The sequence below is a fragment of the Callorhinus ursinus genome, unplaced genomic scaffold (assembly GCF_003265705.2).
Source record: "Callorhinus ursinus isolate GAN/ISIS: 27379988/994484 unplaced genomic scaffold, GSC_fseal_2.0 scaffold18, whole genome shotgun sequence".
In the NCBI taxonomy this organism is placed as follows: domain Eukaryota; kingdom Metazoa; phylum Chordata; class Mammalia; order Carnivora; family Otariidae; genus Callorhinus; species Callorhinus ursinus.
This window is the reverse complement of record NW_027397080.1, coordinates 18,503,955-18,525,768: the sequence shown is the minus strand read 5'-3', so window position 1 is coordinate 18,525,768 and position 21,814 is coordinate 18,503,955. Positions and strand designations below refer to the sequence as shown.

The window sequence follows — 21,814 nt, the reverse complement described above, 5'->3', positions numbered from 1 at the left end:
AGCTTCCCCTGCGGCCTCCCTCAGACCACATCACCAGGTGTCCCTTGGTCCCCACGGGCAGGGGTTCCTGAAAAGTCTGGGTGTCTGTTGTAGTGGGTGTGGCCTCTCTTGCATGTTTGCTTGTGTGAGCATGTGCATGTTCCTAGGTGCACAGTGGGGGTGGGGCGAGTGCCGGGGCCTAAGGTGGAGGCCGGGCTTTGCTGAGCTGTGACGGAGGCCCCACCACACCCACAGGTCCTACCCAGAACCCCTCGCTGGTGCTGGTCTGACCTGAAGGCTAATGCATGGGGGGAGGGGCACATGCAGGGCAGGGGTGCATGCCCGGGGCGGGGGCCACAGGACCTCAAATGTTGTCAGGGCCTCTGGAGGCTGGGACCCCAGGGCATATGTGACAGAAGCTGACTCTGACTTGCCTCCCTTCATTTATTGTCTGTTTAAAACAATGCTGTTAAGACACAGCATCGATTAGGTCCGTGACACAGCATCGATTAGGTCCGTCACACAACACACACCCGCCCCTGTGATAAAACTAGTTTTGACCCTGGAACAGTGTGAGGGTTGGGGCGCTGACCCCTGTGCAGCATATGAAAATCTGCATATAAATTTCAACTTCCCCAAAACTTAGTTACTACTGACTGGAAGCCTTCCTGATAGCATAAACTGTTGATTAATTTTTTTGTATGTCACATGTATTCTATACGATAAAGTAAGCCGGAGAAAAGGAAATGTTATCAAGAAAATCAGAAGGAAGAGAAAATACTTTTACAGTGCTGTGCTGTGTTTATGGGGGGAAAAAGTCCACGTATAAGTGGATTCTTGAAGTTCAAACCCATGTTGTTCAAGGGTCAGCCCTAATATGAGCACACTGGAAAAAATTGGAAACTCTAGAAAAACAATCAAAAAATGCTGAGGCCTGAAATCTGAGAGCCAGAGAGAAAATTCTGAACGTTAATATAATGTTACTAATTCTCACACACTGAGCATTTCCCATGGGCTCCGGGCGGAACTGAGCGCTTGAAATATCGTCTTAGTAAATTCTCTGTGCTGTCATTCTCCCCATTGTGCAGATGAAGAAACTGAGCAAAAGGGAAGGCAACTAGCCGTAGGGAAGGGAGCGGCAGAGCAAAGATGCCAGGTCTGGCTGATTTGAAAGTTCAAATCCTCTCAGGGTCCAGGGCTGGGCTCCCTGAGCAGACTGTGTTTACTCATTCATTCCCCCAGCTGTATTTCCTGAGCCCATCCTGTGAGTTAGATCTAGCTCAGCACTGGGGGCTTGGTTGTGAACAAGACATCCAAGACCCTCCTCTGAGCCCCCTGAATGGGTACAAACTGAGCCCCAACCTTGAGCACAGCTTGATCACAAGTTCAGGATGTCACTGACTGAGCCTAGTCCTGCCTCCCTCAGTCAGTAGGGGCCACTGTGAGCTTTTCATCAGCTGTGATATATCTAAAAGCCCAGGTCAGGTGTCTGTCTGACCAGCCCACTGTCCGGGTGGGTAGGGAAGCCATCAGGAGCCCACCCACCACCTCTGGCCCACTCTTCTGGGCCAAGCCTCTCTGGGGCAGGGGGCCGAGTGTTGGCCTGGGGCCTGGTCCAGCCAGGGAGGGCACAGAAGTCCAGATCCCCTCTTGCGCTTAGCTGGGACATGAGCCTCTGCTCAGGGTATGGGACTGCCCCGGAAGTCTGAGCTGGCGTGTACCCTTGAGCAGTCCCAGGCAGAAATGCCCAACTCAGGCCAGCCACTGGAAGGAATTGCACCTCCCCAGGCCCTTCGACTGGGTCTTCTCTTCCTGACAAAGCCCAGGATGCCCCAGGAGATGACCCGAGGAGTTGTCACCCCTCTCACGTGGGAAAAAAGCAGCATGGGTCTGGGCTCCCTTGCCATCCGCACTATATCTTTGGGGACTGCACGTGTTCACCCAATCCTCAGGCAGGGCCAGCTACCTAACTTGCAGAACAAATAGAATCCCTGTTGAAAGCTCCTAGCGTTCTTCCATGGCATCTCTTGACTCGTCATGATGTTTGTATTTCCTATTTAATGTTGCACTCCCCTGGACATGGGGACACTGTGGGGTGAGTGCAGACCCTCACAGACATCTGCTCCCCCACAAAACCTTGGTGTGTGGGTCATGTGCACCTGTCCTCCCCATGCCCACACTCACGCCTGGCCCTGCCTGTGGGAGGGCGGGCAGGACAGAGCCCAGGCCCCAAGTCCCCACAGGCTCCTCTGTCTCATCTGACTTCACTTACAAAGCACAAATCCAAAGATGAAATTCAAGATGAAATAAGAATTTCAAGATGGTAGCTGCAGAGCATTAACCCAAGCGTGGGAGCCCCTTCTGAGCTCGGAGCCCTGTGCTTCCCCATTGGGTTGCAGCCTGAGAAGTCAGCCCTGCCTGAGGGAAGGACCCACCTCGGATATGAGGGTCAACCACCCAACTCCCACCGCAGCAACAAAGCCCCTGACATGCAGGAGAGCAGGGAAAGTGTGGGGGTGCGTAGCGGATTGCATGGGTGTTCAGCAACTGCCTTTCCTGCACTGGGCTGTGCCTGTGGAAGTGTTGGGCAGAGCCTGGTTTTGAAGGCCTGCTATACTGCTTCTAAATGACGTGACCTTAGACAAGTGCCTTCATTTCTCACGTTCCTCCTCTGGATGAAATACTGACCCCGTAGGGTTGTGATATATGGAAAGTGTCGAGCCCAATACTCGCACAGTCAATTTCAGGGGTGAGTCAGGGCAGAAGAATGAGCACCAGGCAAGCATGGGGGTCCCTAAACAGGCAGAGGCAGGTGTGTGTGCATACCCCTCCCCCCGCATGGGGCAGCTGAAGGGGGATTTCCAGGGAACTTCTGCAAGATGCCCAGGCCAGTAGGCTCGGGCATGATGCTGGATCAAACAGAATCTGCACTCGGTAGGAGGGACCCCTAGGGGAGCTGGGGGCCCAGGGAGAGGAACTCAGAGGAAGAGGCCCCCACCAAAGTGCTCACAGTGCCGTCACGAGAAGGATAACACAGGCCCCGGCCAGATGAGAAAGAAGCCCTTTGCTTGGACCATGGGATTCTGGCCCGGCTTTTTTGGAGTGCTTGCCAAGCTCAATTTCGACCATGTTGTTCCTTGCCCTCTCCGGCCTCGGCTCCCCGTCAATGCCCTGGTGAAAAAGGGCCACCATACGTCAAGTGCCTTCTGAATGGACCATGCACTGTTCTTTACAAATCTCCCCTCTTTGGTCCTCAGGTGACAAGTGACCCATTTCTCAGATGAGAAAACTGAAGCCCAGTGTTGACTCACCCAGCAAGAAAGTGGTTCTGATCGACCAGGCTTGTGGAAGTGCTATCAGTTCTTCCCAGAAAGGGGAACAGTGGAAGCGAAGGAATATACCTCCGTCGAGAATACCTTGATTAGCTCAAAGCTACGGTGCTGTGATGAGGTGCACAGGCTCCAGATGCGGGTTGCCTGGGGTGGAACCCCAGCTGGGTGACCTTGGGCAGGTGGATTAACCTCTCTGGTCTTCAGTTTCTTCATCTATAAAACTGACTTAATAATAGCATTTGTCTCATAGGGTTTTGAGGATTCAATGAGCAGAGATATGTAAAGCACATCGTGCCTGGCATTAGTAAGAGCTAGATGTAAGTGTTTTCTGCTAATATTATAACTATTTAAGAGTTGAGTTGTTATAATTCTATTTCCTAGACAATAATGCATTTATTAATTCCAATTTTGTATTTTCCTTTTTGCACTGAGGATCCCGCTAATTTCTCTTTCAAGTCTTAAACAATTTCCTCTGTCCTTGAAAAAAATAATTCCCTGCCCCCACGGGGCCTGTAGCCAGGGTGGATTGAACAGCTTTTCCCAAAGTGGATTCCTCAGCACACCAGCCTGAGGAGGAGCCTGTGTTCCTTAGCATATTAAAGGCTCTGAAAAGTCCTTCAGCATAATACTCTGTTGAACATGGTTTGATACAGCCTTCCCCAGTCTTGTTTGGTCACAGAGCCCCTTTATTTCTGTTCAACACCTGACACCATCTGCTGAACACACGGTGGGAGATGCCCCCCTCATTTCCTGGTTTCTAGGAAATGGCAGACAGAGCCGAGCGAGCGAGAACTGTGAGTAATGCCCCTCACAGAGAGGCATGGTTCCACCCCTGCAGAAATCATCTGCACTAAAGCTCTTCCCTTGCTCCACGGGCCCCCTGTGCACTCCCCTTCGCTGTCTGGTTCAGTCCCCACAGCAGCCTCGGGAGGTCAGTAGCGTCAATATTCCCATCTCACAGATGAGGAAATTGAGGCTCAGGGAGGTTAAATGGCCACACAGCCAGTAAGTGGCAGATCCGGGAGACAAACCCACAGCTTCTGATTCTAAACCCCACATTCTTGTTCTGAACTTTGATAGGAAAAGTAAAAATAGATCTCATTCTGCCAGGATCAGTCTTCCCCCAGTGATTTGTTTTTAAAAATCTGAAGTGTACCCCCCCATACATTGAATGTATTACAAATTTAAAAATCTTTAGTAGCTTTTTTCTGATGACGAAAGCAATCCATGCTTGTTGTGTATAAGATTTTTCAAACATTTCGAGTTGGAAAAAGAAAAAGTCCATAATCTCATTCCAAGAGATAAAGCTGGGTGAGCAGTCGGGCAGACGCTCTCCTACATTTGCATGGCCCAACAAGGTAGCCATCATGCCCATGTGGCTATTTAAATTAAAATAATTAAAATGAAATAAGATTAAAAATTTAGTCCCTCAGTTGTGCTAGTTGCGGACTGGGCGGGCACATTTTAGGGACAGCCTGTGCGTATATTCACACGTGACAAGGGGCTACAGCATTGAGTGACACAGACCTAGGACATTTCCATCATCACAGAAAGTTCTGTTGGACAGAGCTACACTAGTCTCTTCCCAGACATAGCCTGATGTACACGTATCATGATTACTAACATTCCTGATAAGGTTCCTGGATATGTTGTATGTCTCCACCTGACCTCACCCATGGAGAGAAGAGATAACTCCAGAGGTAAACGCCAGACGCAGGGAAAAATAGTCTGGAAGGAAATAGACCGAGTGACAATGGCTTTCTCTCTGGGTGTTGAGATGAGAGTTGATTTTTAAATTTCCTAGATCCTTCAGGAGATCTACAACATAAAATGCAGGTGGGGTGGGGATGTTGATGGACTCGTGTTTTCCCTAATTAGTTCTTGCTGCTTCTAAAAGCTTCAAGGTATGATCTTACCCTAGGCTTAATTTATTATTAGTAGTAGTTCTTAAATTGTGGACTCATGAAGAGTGGAAGCCTGCACAAGTCCAAGGAATAAAACACAAAAGAAGGAAAGGCAGACAGAGGTTTATTCTCAAGCCCAGCACCCCCTACCCCCAAGCCTAGGGCTGTTCTAGGCGGGGCCGGCTTCCTGGGCACCCAAGCCATGCAGTTGCTGACGGTGCCTTGCTTAGAAGAAGCCCATGCTTGGCTTAATGTTCTGTGGTTGCCATCCTGAAATTCCTTATGATTTTGGTGCAGGGAGCCCTACGTTTTCCTTTTGTGCTGTGCCCTGCAAATTGTGTCACCGGCCCAGTGCTGGGATTCTCCCCAGGATGGGTCGAGTTTCGACAGCTCTGAACCAGTGCCCTTGTCCTTCTCAGACCGCAGCTGTGCCCATCTATGGAGCACTCACTCTACGTGCCTGAGAAAAGTATGCTTCGATCTCTCAGATGTGTGTCTGGAGAGTAACAAAAGTAGGGCTTGCGAGTGGGTGCGGGAGGGCCCCTGTGGTCTCTGTTCACACACATACCTGCGCTCAAGGTGCACGTCTACACTGGTCTATTTCAGAGGCGGCCTGGTGCATCATGGGATGCTCTGTCCCACATCACTGCCCAGCTTGGATCCTGCCTGGATTCCCTGCTTTGAACGCCATGCCTGACCTCTAGGCCTGGCCCACCTCCCCTCCAGCCTCTTCTCCCTCAACCTCTCCACAAGACCCACAAGCTCTCCCATCTCTAAGAAACCGTTTCTATGTGATCCTTCTTCTACCCCTTAGCCCACAACATTAATTTTACCTGGACCACCAATGTTCCTTCCTTCCCAGACCTACTCATCTCAGACTCTACCTTTCCTGTGAAGCCGTCTGGAATTATTTGAGAAGGGCCTAGAGGTGCATTGGTTGCATAGAGGAGGATATAAATTACTTTGCCTGCGGGTGTCAGGGAGGTGGTAAGTTCCTGGGCCTTCAAGAAGAAGAGATGTCTGCCAGGTAGAAGGAAGAGCTTTGTTGGGCTGGCTTCGATGACAGACAGGTTCTAACATGCATTTGGGCTTCACCAGCTACTAGCTGCATGACCTTGGGTGAGTCCCATCCCTTTGCTGAGCCTCAGTTTCCCCATCTATAATAACAATACCCCCTACTACATGGATTACTGAAGAGATGAAGTGAAATGAGATACTCTTGCAAAGGAACCACACAGGGCCTGGCACATAGTAAGTCGTCAACAAATGTGGATCCCATATCCCTTCCTCATTGCCTTTCTCCTCAAATGCTACTGTCAGTCAGTCATACCATTACTGAGTCTGCTTATGTATTCATTTCTGCAAGAGAGGTAGGGATAGCTGTGATGAAGACTTAATGGGCTCCCGGGAGCATTTATGGAAGTCCCAGAAGGCTGAAGTTCGGCATAGACCGGAAGGGCATAGACCAGAGGGGTGCTGGCCTATCTCCCTGGGGCATTTTCCAGAGGTGAACTCTTTCCGCTTTGTCACGCTTTGTCACTAGAACATTGGCTCCAGGGGGGTTGGGGTGGGGGGGGGGGGGAGGGGAGGGATCTTTGCCTTTTGTTTGCTCCTGTATCCCCAGTTCCCAGAAGAGTGTGTGGCATGCATACAGTCGATGTTCAATAAACGTCCATTGGCAGATCAGCAGCTCCAACTGGTCCGCATCACATCCCAAGCCCGGGGCATTCCAGGAAAACGGTCTCCAGACTGGGACTACAATGTAGGCCACGAGCATTTCCTGAGTACTTGCTGTATGCATGGCTCTGCCCACCCCAGGTCAGACCCTTCCTCTGCGTCCTATGGAGGTAGGGCCCAGGAGGAAGATGACAGGCATGGGGATTTGGCAAGAGGAAGAGAGGGGAGGAGTGGCCCCACGCTGCAGCCTAGGCCGGTAGGAGGCCCAGCTCAGTGTTTACAGGTTTAGAAAACACTCAATCGCCAAATAATTCGTGACAAAGGCTCCTTGCCATAATTGCACTGTGTAGCATTAACTAGGACATTTTAGTGTTTTCCTTCCAGTCTTTTTTCTAAAGCTGCCTTGTGCTCAGAGCTGGCTTCTTTTCCTCTTTGGGGAGGTATATGGCTGCCCTGTAGGGGGAACCCCTGGGCCCCTACCACCCCTAACATGGGGCTCCTCACTCCAACCTTCCTGGACCTGACACATCTTCCTAAGATAGGAGGGTGTGCAGAACCCTGGGAGGGGCTTTGCCCCCCACCCCATACTTCCTCCATGGGCAGGGAGCAGGACTCAGGTCCACTGAGGTAGGACTGCAGGGAAATCCTCAGCGTGGGGGGCACTTCCTGGGGCTGTGGGGCTGTTGATGCTCAGCCACAGAGCACCCAGGGAAGTTGAGTTTCAGGCAGGGGCATGACCAAAATGAACCTTTCCTCTCCTCTCCAACCCCTTACATTTCACCCTGTTTTCCATCTGAGAGCCCTGAGTTTCCCCTTCCCTTAATACCTTCTGCTTGCTCTGCACCCAGCCACCTCTCTCCTCTAAACAAAGGTGAATGCGCCTGGCTGGCTCAGGTGGTGGATCATGAGACTCTTGATCTCGGGGTCGTGAGTTTGAGCCCCATGTTGGGTGCAGAGATTATCTAAATAAACAAAAACTTAAAAAATAAAATAAACAGTGAGCAGGCCAGGCGGACCCACTGGCTCCAAAGTATCATGACTATAGGGACCCAGATGGGCGCCCTGGAGTAGCTGAGTGCTCAAGGTGGAATTTTAGTCACCAGGTCACACAGTGAAGGATGTTTTGAGGGGGGCCGACTTTGGTCACCCCTGCAAATCGTAAGTTATGGGTATCCACCCTTTCCGCCCACATGTAAGTCTGAACCTTTTGCCAAAAACACTTCCCAGACGCAAAAGAAAACCCCAAAGAGGAACCTAAACCTTCATGCCGCGGTGCCGATTGGACGGGAGTGCTCAGGCTCCCACCAGCAAGCCGTTTCAAAGAATGAGCCAGCCGGCCAAGGGGAAGTGAGGGGGCCCACTGGAAACCTCCCAGGCTGGTCAGTCCTGGTTCATTCAATTGCTTGCCCATTCATCCTCCCTTTCCTCCACCCATTTAGCATGAAACCCTAGGTGGTCCTTCTCCACAAGTGTGTGTGTGTGTGTGTGTGTGTGTGTGTGTGTCGGGTGGGGGGGGTGAGTGAGGGTGGGGCAGGGCACTCCCCAGGCCTGAAGGGGACAGGGAGAGGACCCAGGGAGGCATCTGCGGGGGGTGGGGGTGTGTGTGGCCAGTAAGCTGGGCCTTGAGAGGAGACAGGCAGCTGCCTCACTTTCCCTCTCCCGCTCAGAGTCAGACAGGCTCTTCCTCAGGAGGCAGGGGGTGGGGGCATTAAATAGGAACAATTTCCAGCATTTATGGATGGCTTGACTCTGCACCAGACCCTGCATTAAGCACATAATATATATTCTCACTGAATCTACCCAACCAGCTTTGAATTAGCTACTGTTTGTTCTCCTCATTTTAAAGATGAGGAAACTGAGCTCAGAGAGGTGAAGCGCTTTGTCTAAGGCCACACAGCGGGGAAGTGGCAGTGCCCGGCTGCAGCCTGGGCTTGTAACCACATTTTATGTTGCCTTGTCCCCAAAGAACACTCTCTTCTCCACCACCGTCCCAGAGAGCCCTCGGCAAGGGGCCTCACAGTCTCTCTATAGTCTCCTCCATGCTTACCCGTCTCTGGCCCTGAGAACATCTACCTTGGCAAGTGATAGAATTGGAGGTGCAGCGCGTGGCCCTAGCCCAGCCTGGGACAGACCGCTGAGTGAGCCCTTGCTGCCCACCAGCCCATGCATGGGGCTCCAGAGCAGGTCCCGTTCACTCCGTGAAAGCTCCCTTGGAGGTCAGTGCTCCCAGACCCATCTCACAGAGGGGAAAACTGAGCTCAGAGAGGTGAATTAACGCGTTGCCTACAAAACAGCACAAAGCTGGTCAGCCTGACTCCTACACTATGTGCCAGGTGGACTGTCTGTTGCTGGGTAGACAAGAAAACTTGGTTTCTTGCTGCTGAATTCGACCTGACACAAGACTAGACTCCTTTTTGGGCCTCAGTTTCCCCATCTATTTAATGAGAGGTGGCACTCTCTGTCTGCCAGCTCCAATATTTTCCTGTATTGGCTCACTGTTTCTGGTTCTTGTAACTTCTCAAGGTACGACTGGGTCTCGCTCCAACCCCAGGCCCACAATTCCCAGTCCCCTCCCTCACACGGGGTGGGTTGGGGGCTGCCTTTGGGAGGTGCTATTTCAAGGCCAGTGACAGAGGGTCTGGGCTCCACCAGGGACTAAAGCTCTTCCTCCCTCCCTCCCTCCTTCCCTCTACTTCCACCAAGTAAGGCAGGATACTCGGCACTAAGGTGAGCACCAAGGCTGGCCCTGGGACTGAGAGCTTGGAGGAGGCCAAGGCTCTTTGGTGGTTGCAGGTGGTCCCGGGGAAGACTCCTGGCAGAGGGGGTGTTTGAGCTCCTTTTGAAGATGGGATGAGACTCCCCAGCTACCAGGGGGCACACTCTGGGTGGTGGATTTGAGAGCGGGCCTGCAGATGAGGCGTCTCCAGGAGACGGAAATAAGGACTGGTGTTTTGGCCGCCGGGCCCTCCCCTGCCCCCCAACCAAACTCTGAGCCCAGGCCTCAGTTTCCCCACCTACTGAGTAGTCTGGACTGGCTCAGAGGCAAGGCTGGGATCAGAGGATGCTGCTCTCCCCTGCCTCTCAGAGCCTTCTGGAAGGTCAGGTTTTCAGGCCCCGTTGCTCAGGGGCCTCCTTCTCCCGGCTCCCCTCCCCTGCATAAACTCCCCCACTCCCTCAGGCAACTAAGCAAGCCTCAGCTTTGATGCGGCCACCTCAAGCCTCAAGGCCCAGGCGTCAATGGGCCCTCTATGTGACCAGTGGGGCCGCTGGGGGCCGCCAGCTGCCGTAGTGGGCGTGGGTAAGGCCTGGACACACAGTCCCACTGTGTGGGGCCAGCTCATGCCCGCCCAGACCCTGTGGTGGGTGGGGGGCTCCCAGGAATGTCTCCCTGGGGGGCACTTTGGACAGACAGGGTGGTCTGGGGAGACGGGTGTGTGCAGGGTGGCCTCGGGAGCCACCGTCAGAGGGGCCCAGCAGACGTGGCGCCAGGTAAGCACCATAGTGGGCGCAGGATGGCTGGCGGTCCGTCTGGTCAGCCTGTTCATCTCCCAGCGTTGACGGGGGAGGGGGAGACTGCCATGGGCACACCACTCAGGGTGACGAACCGTCCTGCGGTGCCCGGGGTTTGGGACTTTCAGTGCAGAAACCAGGAGAGTCCCTTGTTGTTGGCTACTGCCCAGAGCTTAGGAAAGGACACTGACTGACTCTCTGGTCTGGGCAGCTTCCTCCGTGTCCAGTGACCTCTGAGTCAGACCATCTGGGCTAGAGCTGCCTGGTGCCATTTTGTCCAACCCCTGCCTCCACCCAGGCCTGCCTCATGCCTGAGAGGCCATTTTCCATTTCTCCCAGGCGTCTTCAGGGGAGGAGCTACCGGCCAACTACCCAACCACTGCTGAGAGAATCTTGGCTGGACCGGTGGCCCGACAGACAGACCGACAGACCGGCTGTCCTTCAAGCTCTTCCGCTCACTCTGGGCCATCCCAAGGGTGCCCAGAGTCATCTTATTCCTGTCTCTAAACCTTTGTCCCAGGCCATTCTCTCTCTTGGGATTCTTTCCCCCCTTTGTCACTTCTTCACCATGCAAGACCCAGCCTGAATGTCACTTCTCCAGGGGAATTGTTCTCCCTTTCTCCAGGTGGGCTAGTCCCCTTCGTTGAACTTCTAGACCCCTATTCTTCCCTCCTTATAACATTGATCACACCCCAGTGCAATTTTCAGGTTACTCATCTCTTTCCACACCTGACCTTGAGCTCTTCAAGGGCAGATAGGCTGACCCAGTCACCCTTGTATCCAAGATCCCAGCACAAGGCCAGGCTCATGGAAATTATAAGAATGAGGATGTTTACTGGGCATGCACTCTGTGCCAGGCACCCTGCTCATTTAATTCTCTCCAGAGCCCTGTGAGTTTGGTGTAATCATCATCCCCATTTTACTGATGGGGAAACGAGTACAGAGCGGTGAAATGACTTGCCCCAGGCTACACAGTTAGCGAGGGGCAGAGTCAGAATCCAGAGCCTGAGCTTGAATCTCCATACTCTACTCCCTGATAAGCTTTAGTGGGAATCCCGGATAAATGGAAACCTTTGCCTCCCCAGGGTCTCCTAAATCCTGCGTGTAGCAATTCAGGCCCATTTCCTCCAGTTTCTTCCCCAGAAGAGTACTCCAGTGGGGAGCACTATTGCCCGCATGGGTGCAGTTAAGGGGTGTGCTGCGAGGGGGTTGCCCCAGAGAAGGGCCTCACGGGCAGTTTAGAGCTGTGGATGGGCCCTTGGGCATCCTCAAGGCCCTTGCCTGTGTTTGTCAGTTGGGGAAACTGAAGCCCAAAGAGAGGAAGGGACTTGCCCACAGTGGTGTAGTACGTCTGAGTCAAAGCCATTAGGCCTCAACGTCTCCATTTGTCAAAGAGAGGAATAAATACGCTTTGTCTGGGGCTAGTCCCAGCAGAGGAGGAGGCAGAAGAATGGAGAATTGCTGGGGCCCCAGGGGCGCCCCAGGAGACCCCGTGCCCTCTCGCTCCTTCCATCTCGGTGCCTGGAACTTGGCCGTCAGTCCGCCAACTTTCTGGGTTGAGCCTTGCCCCCTTTCCTCCTCACCCTCTACTTCACGGTGGGGATGGCTCTCCGCCCTCTTCCCAGACCTCCTCCTCACAGTGAACTGAGGTACCTTTGGGAATTGGGAAGCCACGTGTTTGAAAGCTCCCCAGGGTGACGTCTTGGGGTCCTGAGGACCCCGCCCCCCCCGCCAGCATGGCCTCCTGCTGGGGGGCTGGGGCAGTAGGCCTGGAGGTCCTGCTTGCCCTGAACTCAGGACGTCTGTGCACTGGGCTGGGAACACATGACATGTTTCCTTTCACGAACCTCCAACTAAAATGCAGCTTCTCTTTCCACAGTGATTTTGTCACCAGTTGAAATCACAGATGTTCTTCAGGGTCGTGAGGGCTGTCACAGGTGATCTGGAAACACCATTTACCCTCGTCACCACCTTGTGGTGGCTGTTACTGGAGCTCCTGAGCTCTCTGCGCTCCATGTGTCACGACAGAGGCACGTGGTCACAGTCTCACCACTTGCTTTTTTTTATAGTTTGATAACCATATTTCCATAGATTTGGTTTCCTGCACAGTCCTTCAGATTTGGTTTTTTTGCACTTAAAAGTGTGATTCTGAGAAGGACTCTATAGGCTTCCTGAGGCTCCAGAAAAATCTGTGGCCCAGAACAGGTTAAGGACCCTGCATAGGGCAGTGTAGAGCCCAGGATTTTAGCACCCAGGGGTTGTATCTCTCTGGGGACAGAATTGGTGGTGGCAGCCCTGTGAATCTCGGGGGACAGATCCCCCAAGTAAGTGTGCTGTAAGCAGAACATGGGGAATGGAGCTGGGCAGGAGAGAAGGGGCCAGCCAGTGTGGACAGACGCCTCAGACCCCAGACCTGGAGCCATCCCCACGGCCCCTGGCTTACAAAGCACATCTGTGTCCCTGTCCACCAGGAATCAGCCTGCTGTGCCCAGCAGCCTCCTGTCTCTGGGCTCACACTGGGCCCAAAGCCACCAGCTCCCTTCTCGCTCAGCCTCTGCGCTGTTCTCTACCATCTCGGGCTCTGTGGCCTCAGGAACCCATCTTAGTTGGCAGCTCCTTAGTCTTGTCTCCCAAGATTCCTTTGTTTTAAGCTGTACATTTCTCCATCTTGCTCATGGAGGGAGAGACACAGATTACAAAGACCCAGCAAATGGTTTTTATAAACTCTTATTTTCTTGCCACAGACTGCCTTTAATTAGCTCTGGGGACTACAAAGGGAATAGCGTTATAATAGGAGCAGCTTGAAGGAAGGAGCCACGGCTGTCAGCTCCCAGACCTGAGGCTGTTGCTTGTCACCAGCCACAACCAGGTTTGGCGGGAGTGCATCCGCCTCAGGGATGGCAGCAACCCCCCCCCCCCGTCCCCATCTGCAGCTGTATAGCCTGCCTCAGCTTCTCTCCAGACAGGAGGAAGGGGTCCCACCTCAGATAAGCCCTTGCAGAAACCTTTAAACAATAAGCACTCAAATGCACTTTGGTCCCTGCCCAGAGCTGGCCGCCCAAGGACTGGCTCTGAGTCACTCTGTTAGCCAGCAGTGGGACGGGCCGATGGACAGAAAGGCAGACAGACAGTCAGACCAACGTCTGTATCTCAGCTGAGGAAAGGCAATGCTGACCACCTCAGCTGAGGAAAGTAAACACCAACACCTGCCCCCCCCCCCGCCACCGCCCTTGGAGTTTTAGATCCCATTCAGCCCCTCTATTCTAGAGGAGAACCTGTTTCCGTGTACAACCCCGAGGCACTGCCCTCGTACACAGCCCATCCCCAGCCTCAGACGATCAGAATGTCACAGCCAGAGGGGCCTCCGTTTGGGGCACAGAGAGGTTACGTTACTTGCCTAAGGCCACTGGGCAAGGTAGCTACCAACCTGGGACTCAAGCTCAGGGCCTCTGGACCCCCAGGCTCAGGTGCCACAGCCCCATCTGGACTCCTGCTGGGGGGCAAGGGAGAGGAAGGCAGCAGGGGGCTGTCTGAGGCCAGGGCTCATCAGCCCTAAGAGCCAGGCAGAGGCAGCAAGTCTCTCCCTGAGTCCCAGCCTCCATCAGAGGTTCCAAGTGGGGGACCCAGGAACCCTATCCTTTTTGAAGGACGGAGCCCAAACCTCTGGGTTGCTCTAGGCCATGAATAGAGGCAAAAGCCACCCAGAAACACTTTCTTTTCCCCTGTGGCCAAATCTGTAAACCTTCCCCAGGCCTGCTCCCCCAACGCTCAGTCAGCTTCGGTGCATCCCAGAGCTCTGCAAGTTCTCCACAAAACCCTGTAGCCTCCTTCTCCTCTCTCTGCTTCCCTCGGCCCAGGATGACTTGGAAATTCTGGGAGAGGTCCTCCGAAAGATCTCCAGGTCCGTGGCTCTTGACAGAAGCCGGCCTGGCTCTGGGAGACCTGAGTGTGTCCCGGAGCCCGCGTCTGCCTGAGCTCGGGTGGAGGGGCAGGGGCTAGGGCTGCAGGGCCCAGGAGCCCCATCAGTGAGGCAGGAAGCCTCAGTTCACAAGGATACCCTCCGTGTCCTCTCCACCCCAGGACCCTTCGAGGTCGGCCGCTGAGGTCTCGTGGCATCCATTTCCCCCACCACTTACTGTCCCCACCAACTGAGGATAAAAGTCCCACAAAAGTCCACTCCAGGAGACCACGGAGGCCACCAACCCCTCTTCCCACCTCAGGCTTTCAGGACGCAGCGGATTTAGGGGGGCAGGCCATGCACTTGAAGGCAGCCAGGGTGGTCGGTGGAGGGATGCCGTCCGGGGCCTGGCCACAGCTCCCCACCCAAAAGGATCAGCCCAGGGCCCTGGGCAGTCGTTACTCACCGCGGATGAAGGTTGGCGAGTAGGTCGGGAAGGAATCGAAGATGCTGTTCGATGCCATGGCCATGCCCCTCTCTGAGGAAGGCGAGAAATCAGACCTTCAGGGGGTTGGCTTGGGATTGACTTGGTTGGCTGTCGTTTTATTTTTCCCTAGCTACTTTTGAAAATAGAAGGGGGGGTGGTAGTGTCGCTTTTTGTTTGTTTGTTTTTTTTTTGTTTTGTCTTTTTTTTTCCCCTATTGCTACGAAAAAGAAAAAAGGAAAGAACGCGAGAGTGCGTGTGTGAGTGAGAGAGAGAAAAAAAAATCCCCAAGGAAAGTAAGTTTCTGTTTGTACCCAAGAATTTGGATTCCCAGTCCCACAGGAATGTCTAGCCACAAATTTTCAACAGAAGCGTATGCAGAGTGTATCATTAGATGGCGGGAAGGGGCCAGGGCAGAGGAGCTCACAGGGCAGCCAGAGCAGAGCCAGGCCCAACATCAGCGCCACGGGGAATGAATGAATGAGGCTCACCCCCGACAGAGCCCGGGCTCCAGTGGGTGCGAGGGCGGCCCGGGGGTGGGGAGGATCAGGAGCCAACCAGCACCCGCGCAGGGCCCTGAAGGCGGCCGAGGGCCTGGCCTTGTGGTTCTGTGGTTGAGGGACCAGGCCTTCACAGTGTCAACCCAACCTCAGCTCACAGGATGCAAGAAGCCAGCTCGCGGCCTTGGCCCATTGGCTGGGCTGGGGTCACCTGGGCTGTGACGTCACAGCCTCTTAGAAGATTTTGTGGCTGCCTCTCTCTCCTTTTGGAAAAAAGAAAAAAGAGAGAGAGAGAGAGAGAGAGAGAGAAAGAGAAAGAGAGGGGGGAAAAAGTGATGCCTTTTATTTGTGGGGCTGGCCTCAGCACGCGGCCCGGGAGCAGAACTGAAAGCAGTTAGAGGGGGTGGTTGGGCGGTGGTTTGGATCCTGTAAGGAGACTCATTTTTAATTAAGGCCAGTGTTGGCCTGGGCGGGCTGGGAGCCCCGAGGGCTCTCACCAGACCCACCAGCGGGTGGTAAGGCTCCCCTCCGTGGCCCCCGCCCCGGGGCTGCGGCTGACACCCTGCCATGGTCCACCACTGCTGTTGCCAGGGAGAAGCGTCCACATGTGTGGCACTTCAGGGGGATTTTACGGCAGCTGGGATTAAGTACAAAGGGAAACACATGAAGTGGCATCACCCCAGTGCAGCCTGCCCACTGAGGCCTCCCTGGCGAAAGCCAGCAGCAGGGCCGTCCATGCCCAAGGAGCCCTCTGCGGAGCTTGGGTTCTGAGCCCTGAGCTTGGCATTCAAGGCCCTTTGTTCATTTTGCCCACTTTCAACTCCTTGGGGTTCTCTGTTTTAGCCGAGTGTGTCTGGGCTTCCCTGCCTCCATGGCAGTCCCCACCCCCCCACCCCCCCCACTCCCAACAAACACACCCCTGCCATTACCCTTTATCGGGACACTTTTGGAATCCTTCATGTCCCAGAAGGTTCAAGGCTCAGAGGGACTCCGAAGTAGAAAAGACACGGGAAATGATTCAGTCCTACACTCTGTCCCCAGAAGCCCGGTCAGGTGGGGGCTGGGGTGGGAGGTGGAGTGTGGTGGCTTTCACGGTTTCCCTTGCAAGCTCTACTTGCCCATTTCATAGGTCAGACACTGAGGCCCAGGATGTTGAAGTCAGCGTGTGCAAGGCCACAGAGTATTGTGAGTGGGATTAGAACACCAGCCTCTGATTTACTAGCCTGGTCTCAGCCGTAATCCCACAGCACCCTGCAGTGCCCTCTGGGCTCAGTCCTGAGACTTCAGGAAGCCCTCTGCCACCTGGGCACTGCCCTCTGGCCTCTCCCAGGGAGCCTGAGCTTGGAGCCAGGCCCCGGAAACCATCCTCACACTCGTGGTGGTCTCTGAGGGCCAACAGGGAGCAGGAGGGGCATCCAGGAGGAGGAGGGGCTGGTCCACAGCCCCACAGAGCCTGGTTCCCGCCCACAGCCACACTGGTCACCAGGGAACAGTACGCCCTTGGAAACTCGCTGCCTGGGTCTCCTGGGGAGCCCCGTGAAGGCTCAGTCTTTTGTTCCTCAATGGCGAGTGGGTGGTGGTAGCGGTGGTGGGTTGTCATTTGTCCAGGGAGGAAGCAGGTTTATGGTAAAAGCCACAGGGTTCTGGAGTCAGATTTGAGTTTCACTCTCAGCTCTGCTGAATCCCAGCTGCAAGACCTGGGGTAAGTCACTTCCCCTCTCTCTGGACCTCAGTTTCCTTCCCTGTCAAATGGGGATAACACATTTCTCGCAGGGACAGGCAACCGGGTGAGGGCACCATAGACATTGTTTCCTTGCCAGAGTCTCCGTGACGCAGTCTGGGGTCTGTAATGAGTAGGCACAGGTAGAGAAGCGTCGGTCACATAGGAGGACAGACGGCCCCCATTGTGAGCCAATCAGCTGGCCCGGCCTGGGCAGGGCTGTTTGAGTCAGTGGAGCATGGAGCCTGCCAAGGGGCCCAGGCCTCCTGGTTACATTTGGAACATTTTGGAGTCCGCCACATTGTGAAACAGATCAGAGACAGACATGGCAGGAAAGACCCTCTTTAACAGAAGTGGAAACTGAAGTCCCCCGAGGGGCAGAGACTCCCCCAAGCTCACCCAGTGAGTCAGTGGAACCCTGGCCCCCTGCTTCCCAGCCCAGGAGTTGTTTCCGATCTACTAACACCACCTCCAGTTTCAAACAGCCCACCCTAACATGCTTCGCTGTTTTTTCCATGTGTAAAAGTGGGTCCCCCTATAGCAATCTGTAACTTGGTCACCCTGAGGGATTTCCCCTTCCCCGGGAAGCTGAGTCTAGGCCCAGGAACAGGAGGAGGTGCAGAAGGCTGTGTTGGGCCCAGGGGCACATCTGCCGAGGGGGTGGTTTACTGTGTTCCTGGGTGCCTGGTTTGGTCCATCCCTAAAGAGGCTTATCATCTCCACATGCCCCCTTGGAAGCCCGAATGCCAGCCTGAATGAACCCCTGGAGGCTGCTGGGGAAGCAGAAAGAACATTCCTGAGGCTTGCCTTTGGAATATTCCTGAAGCCGTGAGACTGTGGGCCAGAGGCTATTTTTGTGAGCCTGCTTCCTTGCCTGTAAGATGGGGCCAATTGCAGCGCCCGCTTCTCACCATTGCACAAAGGATTAAATGAGAAAATATTGGGAGTGCACCTGGCACATAGGAGCTGCCCAGTTCCTGGAATTCCCTTCCTTTAGCTCCAACTGTACACTCTCCCAGCATGCAGCGCGCGGCCGTGTTTCCTCTTGTTCTCCACTGAAAAAAACATCTGAGGCCTCTGAACCAATCAGATCAGGTTAATCTAGAAATTTGGTGGAGGAAGGGAATCATTAAAAAATAGTATTTATGTGCCATAAACCCTTTATTTTAACTTTAATCGTATAAATGTGCATTAAATGGTCTTCGTCTTGGTCTTCTGGCTTAAGCCAGCCCAGCAGGCACCTCCTACAATTTCCAGCTTAGACTTCTTTGAAGTGGAATGTGAGTGTCAAGATGCCTACGAAGAAATCCGCATCCAGTAGCATCTAGAGTTTACTATTTTCCCCAATCTTTTACCATGTCCCACCCCTGCCAAATTCAATTTATTCTTAGCAACTTGCCTTTGCCAAGTCTTTCCAAGGTGTTCAACCTAGTTTCCTAGAAAGAGTCACTCTTGTTTTGCATCGTATCATTGATAACATTGCCTTGCTATCAGTGAGGGTCCAATCAGGAAAACAGAAGCTCCTTTGAGTATTGGAAACAGAGGAAAGTTAATTGGGGGGTTATTGGCAACACGGGTGATGGAAGAGCTGAGAAGCCAAACAGTGGTGGTGAGGAGCCCCAAGATCGGCCACAGCAGGAAGCCACTGCCACCCTTCGGCAAGAGAGATGAAGGGAGAGGCGGTGTTGCCAGCACACCCTCCCCCACCTGCGGAAGCAGAGCGTGGTACAACAGAGTAGAATTTGTTGGAGCCACAGAGGAGACTCAGCCACTATGGCAATGCCCCCCTAGACAAATATCAAAGGGGCTCTCTCTTCCTCCCATCCTTTAACCTCCTCCCAGTACCTCCTATCGGTGGAGTGGAGCCGGAACCAGCTGACTTAATGGAATCAGAGCCCTGCATTATAGAGCCTAGTGGGGGAAGGGGGTAGAATGGATCTGAGGGCAAAATGGCCCTAGCCTGGCATAATATCCAATGACATTTTGTAATCATGAAAACCCAACTGGCATAAATGGTTTTGAGAACAAACCCAACTGATGTTTGGCAAGTCGACAGCTCAGTGGGTTGGTGAGAGCAGAAGGTGTGGATTCCAGCAAGGGCTCTGCTAGCCAAAGGGATCGATTGACATATAACAGCAGAAATGCCGCTGAACTGCATGAGCTGGTTACACGGAGATTAGTTACGAAAGTACCTACTATGAATGGTGATAAAATCTGTCTTCTCAAGCTGTGTGCAGAGCTGAAACTTTCACTATAACCTTGGGCTACAGTGACTGGGGAGTGATGCCACCAGTCAGGAGCACTGGCTGCCTGGCCATCTAGGAACTTTAGAAAGAGGGCACACCCCTGCACCCACGGCGCCTTCCCAATACCCTGCAGGATAGGGGTGGCTCTCTTTGATTTTCTGATGAGGGAAAAAACCAGTCCCAGGAATTACCCCCAAGTTCTAGCCTCTAGGAGTCAGCTTGGATGAAATAGGCAGCGGGATTGAGGCAGGCACTGGCCTTAGATTTCAAATTCTGGTCTTCCACCAGCAAATCACAGTGCTGGGCTCAAGGAAGGTGCTGGTGTGTGATACCTGCTGCAGGCTGCCAAGGGCTCTCCACCTTCAGGCCTCCTGCACAGAGACATTGTCCTTCCTCTAATAATTAACAACCGTGGTGTCCGATTGCCTGCCAATTTATTATATAAGTACTTGAACAAAGCAGCTGAATTTTATATCAATTATGTCACTAGGTCTACTCAAATAGAGAGTCAGCATCAAGGTACCCAAGAAGCATCTGATTTAACGTCACCTAGCAAACGGAGCTCTCAGAAGTACATGATAGAAGGGCTGACTGAAAAATCGTCCCAGGTTGTGGACCCTTGGGAGAGGTTGTTTAAGATTTTAAATGTTGCTGGAAGAAGAAACTATGGTGATATTTTGCATAGAATGAAGGATCTCTGCAGATACATGAACAACTTGGATAACGAAGCTCATGCAAAATATAAAAACCAAGTGGTTTATTCTACTACGTTGGCCTTCTTTAAGAATGCATTCCAGTATGTCAACAGCATACAACCATCTCTATTCCAAGGTCCTAATGCCCCAAGCCAAGTTCCACTGGTTCTTCTTGAGGATGTATCAAATGTGTATGGTGATGTAGAAATTGATCGTAACAAACAAGTACATAAAAAGAGAAAACTAGCTGAGGGAAGAGAAAAAACCATGAGTTCAGACGAACGAAGACTGTTCAGCAAAAGGAAGGAATCGTCACATCGTAGTCAATAAAGCAGAGCTTGCTAACTCCATTGAAGTGCTCGAGAGCTTTAAGCTAGCCAGGGAGAGCTGGGAGTCGCTCTACTCCCTGGAATTCCTTGACAAGGAATTTACAAGAATTTGTTTGGCCTGGAAGACAGATACTTGGCTTTAGTTAAGAATCTTCCTCACTGATATGATCATCTATCAGGGTCAACATAAAAAAGCAATAGCCAGCCTGCATCACCTAGCAGCTCTCCAGGGGTCGCTTCCTCAGCCGCAGATCACAGGACAGGGGACCCTGGAGCATCAGAGGGCGCTCATCCAGCTAGCGACCTGCCACTTTTCTCTAGGGGAGTACAGAATGACATGTGAACAAGTCCTTGATTTGATGTGCTACATGATACTCCCCATTCAAGATGGAGGCAGATCACAGGAGGAACCCTCAAAAATAAAACCCAAATTTAGAAAAGGTTCAGATCTGAAGTTGCTGCCTTGTACCGGCAAGGCTATCATGCCGTTCTGCCTGCATCTAATGCGGGCTTGCTTTAAGCTCCAAGCTTTCGTGGACAGCAGGGACGACATGGCGCTGGGCCACGTGATTGTCTTGCTTCAGCAAGAGTGGCCATGGGGAGAGAATCTTTTCTTGAAAGCTGTCAGTAAGATTTGCCAACAGGGAAATTTCCAATATGAGAATTTTTTCAACTATGTTACAAATATCGATACGCTGGAGGAATTCGCCTACTTAAGGACTCAGGAAGGTGGGAAAATTCATCTGGAATTACTGCCCAATCAAGGAAGGCTGATCAAGCACCACACGGTCACTCGGGGCATCACCAAGGGCGTGAAGGAGGACTTCCGCCTGGCCATGGAGCGCCGGGTGTCCCGCTGTGGTGAGAACCTGATGGTCGTGCTGCCCAGGTTCTGCATCAACGAGAAGATCTTGCTCCTTCAGACTCTGGCCTGACCGGAGCCCTTTCCGCCAGAGGAAAGGCAGCTCCGAGCCGTGGGATTTTTTTGTGAAGACATAAAGCATTCATAAATGTTGCCGTTACAGCTCTTAGAAAGAAGAAAACCTTCTGAGTTCCAACTCCTTGGTTGCTTAAAAGTAGTTCCCAAGAGCCTGAGACGCTATTTCTATTTTTCAGAGTCATTTTTTGTAATTTTTGTCAAACAAAAGAACCTTTTATTTTGTAAATAAAAATCATCCTAAGTTTGGGGCTTTAAAAAAAAAAAAAAGATAAGGTTCCCCTGCGCCTCTCCCCCAACTCCTTCCAACAGTCAGCCGGGTCTACACCCTGCTCTAGCGTAGACCCATGTTCAGGGTAGAAGATGCGGCCTGCAGGCCACGCAGTCCACCCAGGGGCCAGGACACCCAGGCCAAGGCCAAGGATCGGTAGCTAAGAACCTACCACTCAGGACGCACGGGCCGAGAGCTTTATGCACAGTGTCTCCAATGGTGGCCTCTCAGACCACCAACCATGCCCAGTTTCCAGGGGGCAGTCAGAGAGGTGAAGAGACCTGCCCACGGTCACCCACTTCGCAGGTGGAGGAAGCAGGATTCAACCTCAG

General features: G+C 52.9%; 1 protein-coding gene and 1 pseudogene across 1 annotated transcript in view; one reads left to right on the top strand and one right to left on the bottom strand.

Annotated features, from left to right (window-relative positions):
* Nucleotides 1-15,246, bottom strand: part of RUNX3 (RUNX family transcription factor 3) — a 60,977-nt gene extending 45,731 nt beyond the window's left edge. The window contains exon 1 of the mRNA XM_025857186.2: nt 14,767-15,246. Coding sequence (XP_025712971.1) covers nt 14,767-14,830 — 64 coding nt within the window. The 5' untranslated portion in view covers nt 14,831-15,246. The remainder of the gene's footprint in view (nt 1-14,766) is intronic.
* A 2,953-nt stretch (nt 15,247-18,199) lies between these two features.
* Nucleotides 18,200-21,254, top strand: LOC112811993 (integrator complex subunit 10 pseudogene; annotated as a pseudogene).
* The last annotated feature ends 560 nt before the right edge of the window (nt 21,255-21,814 follow it).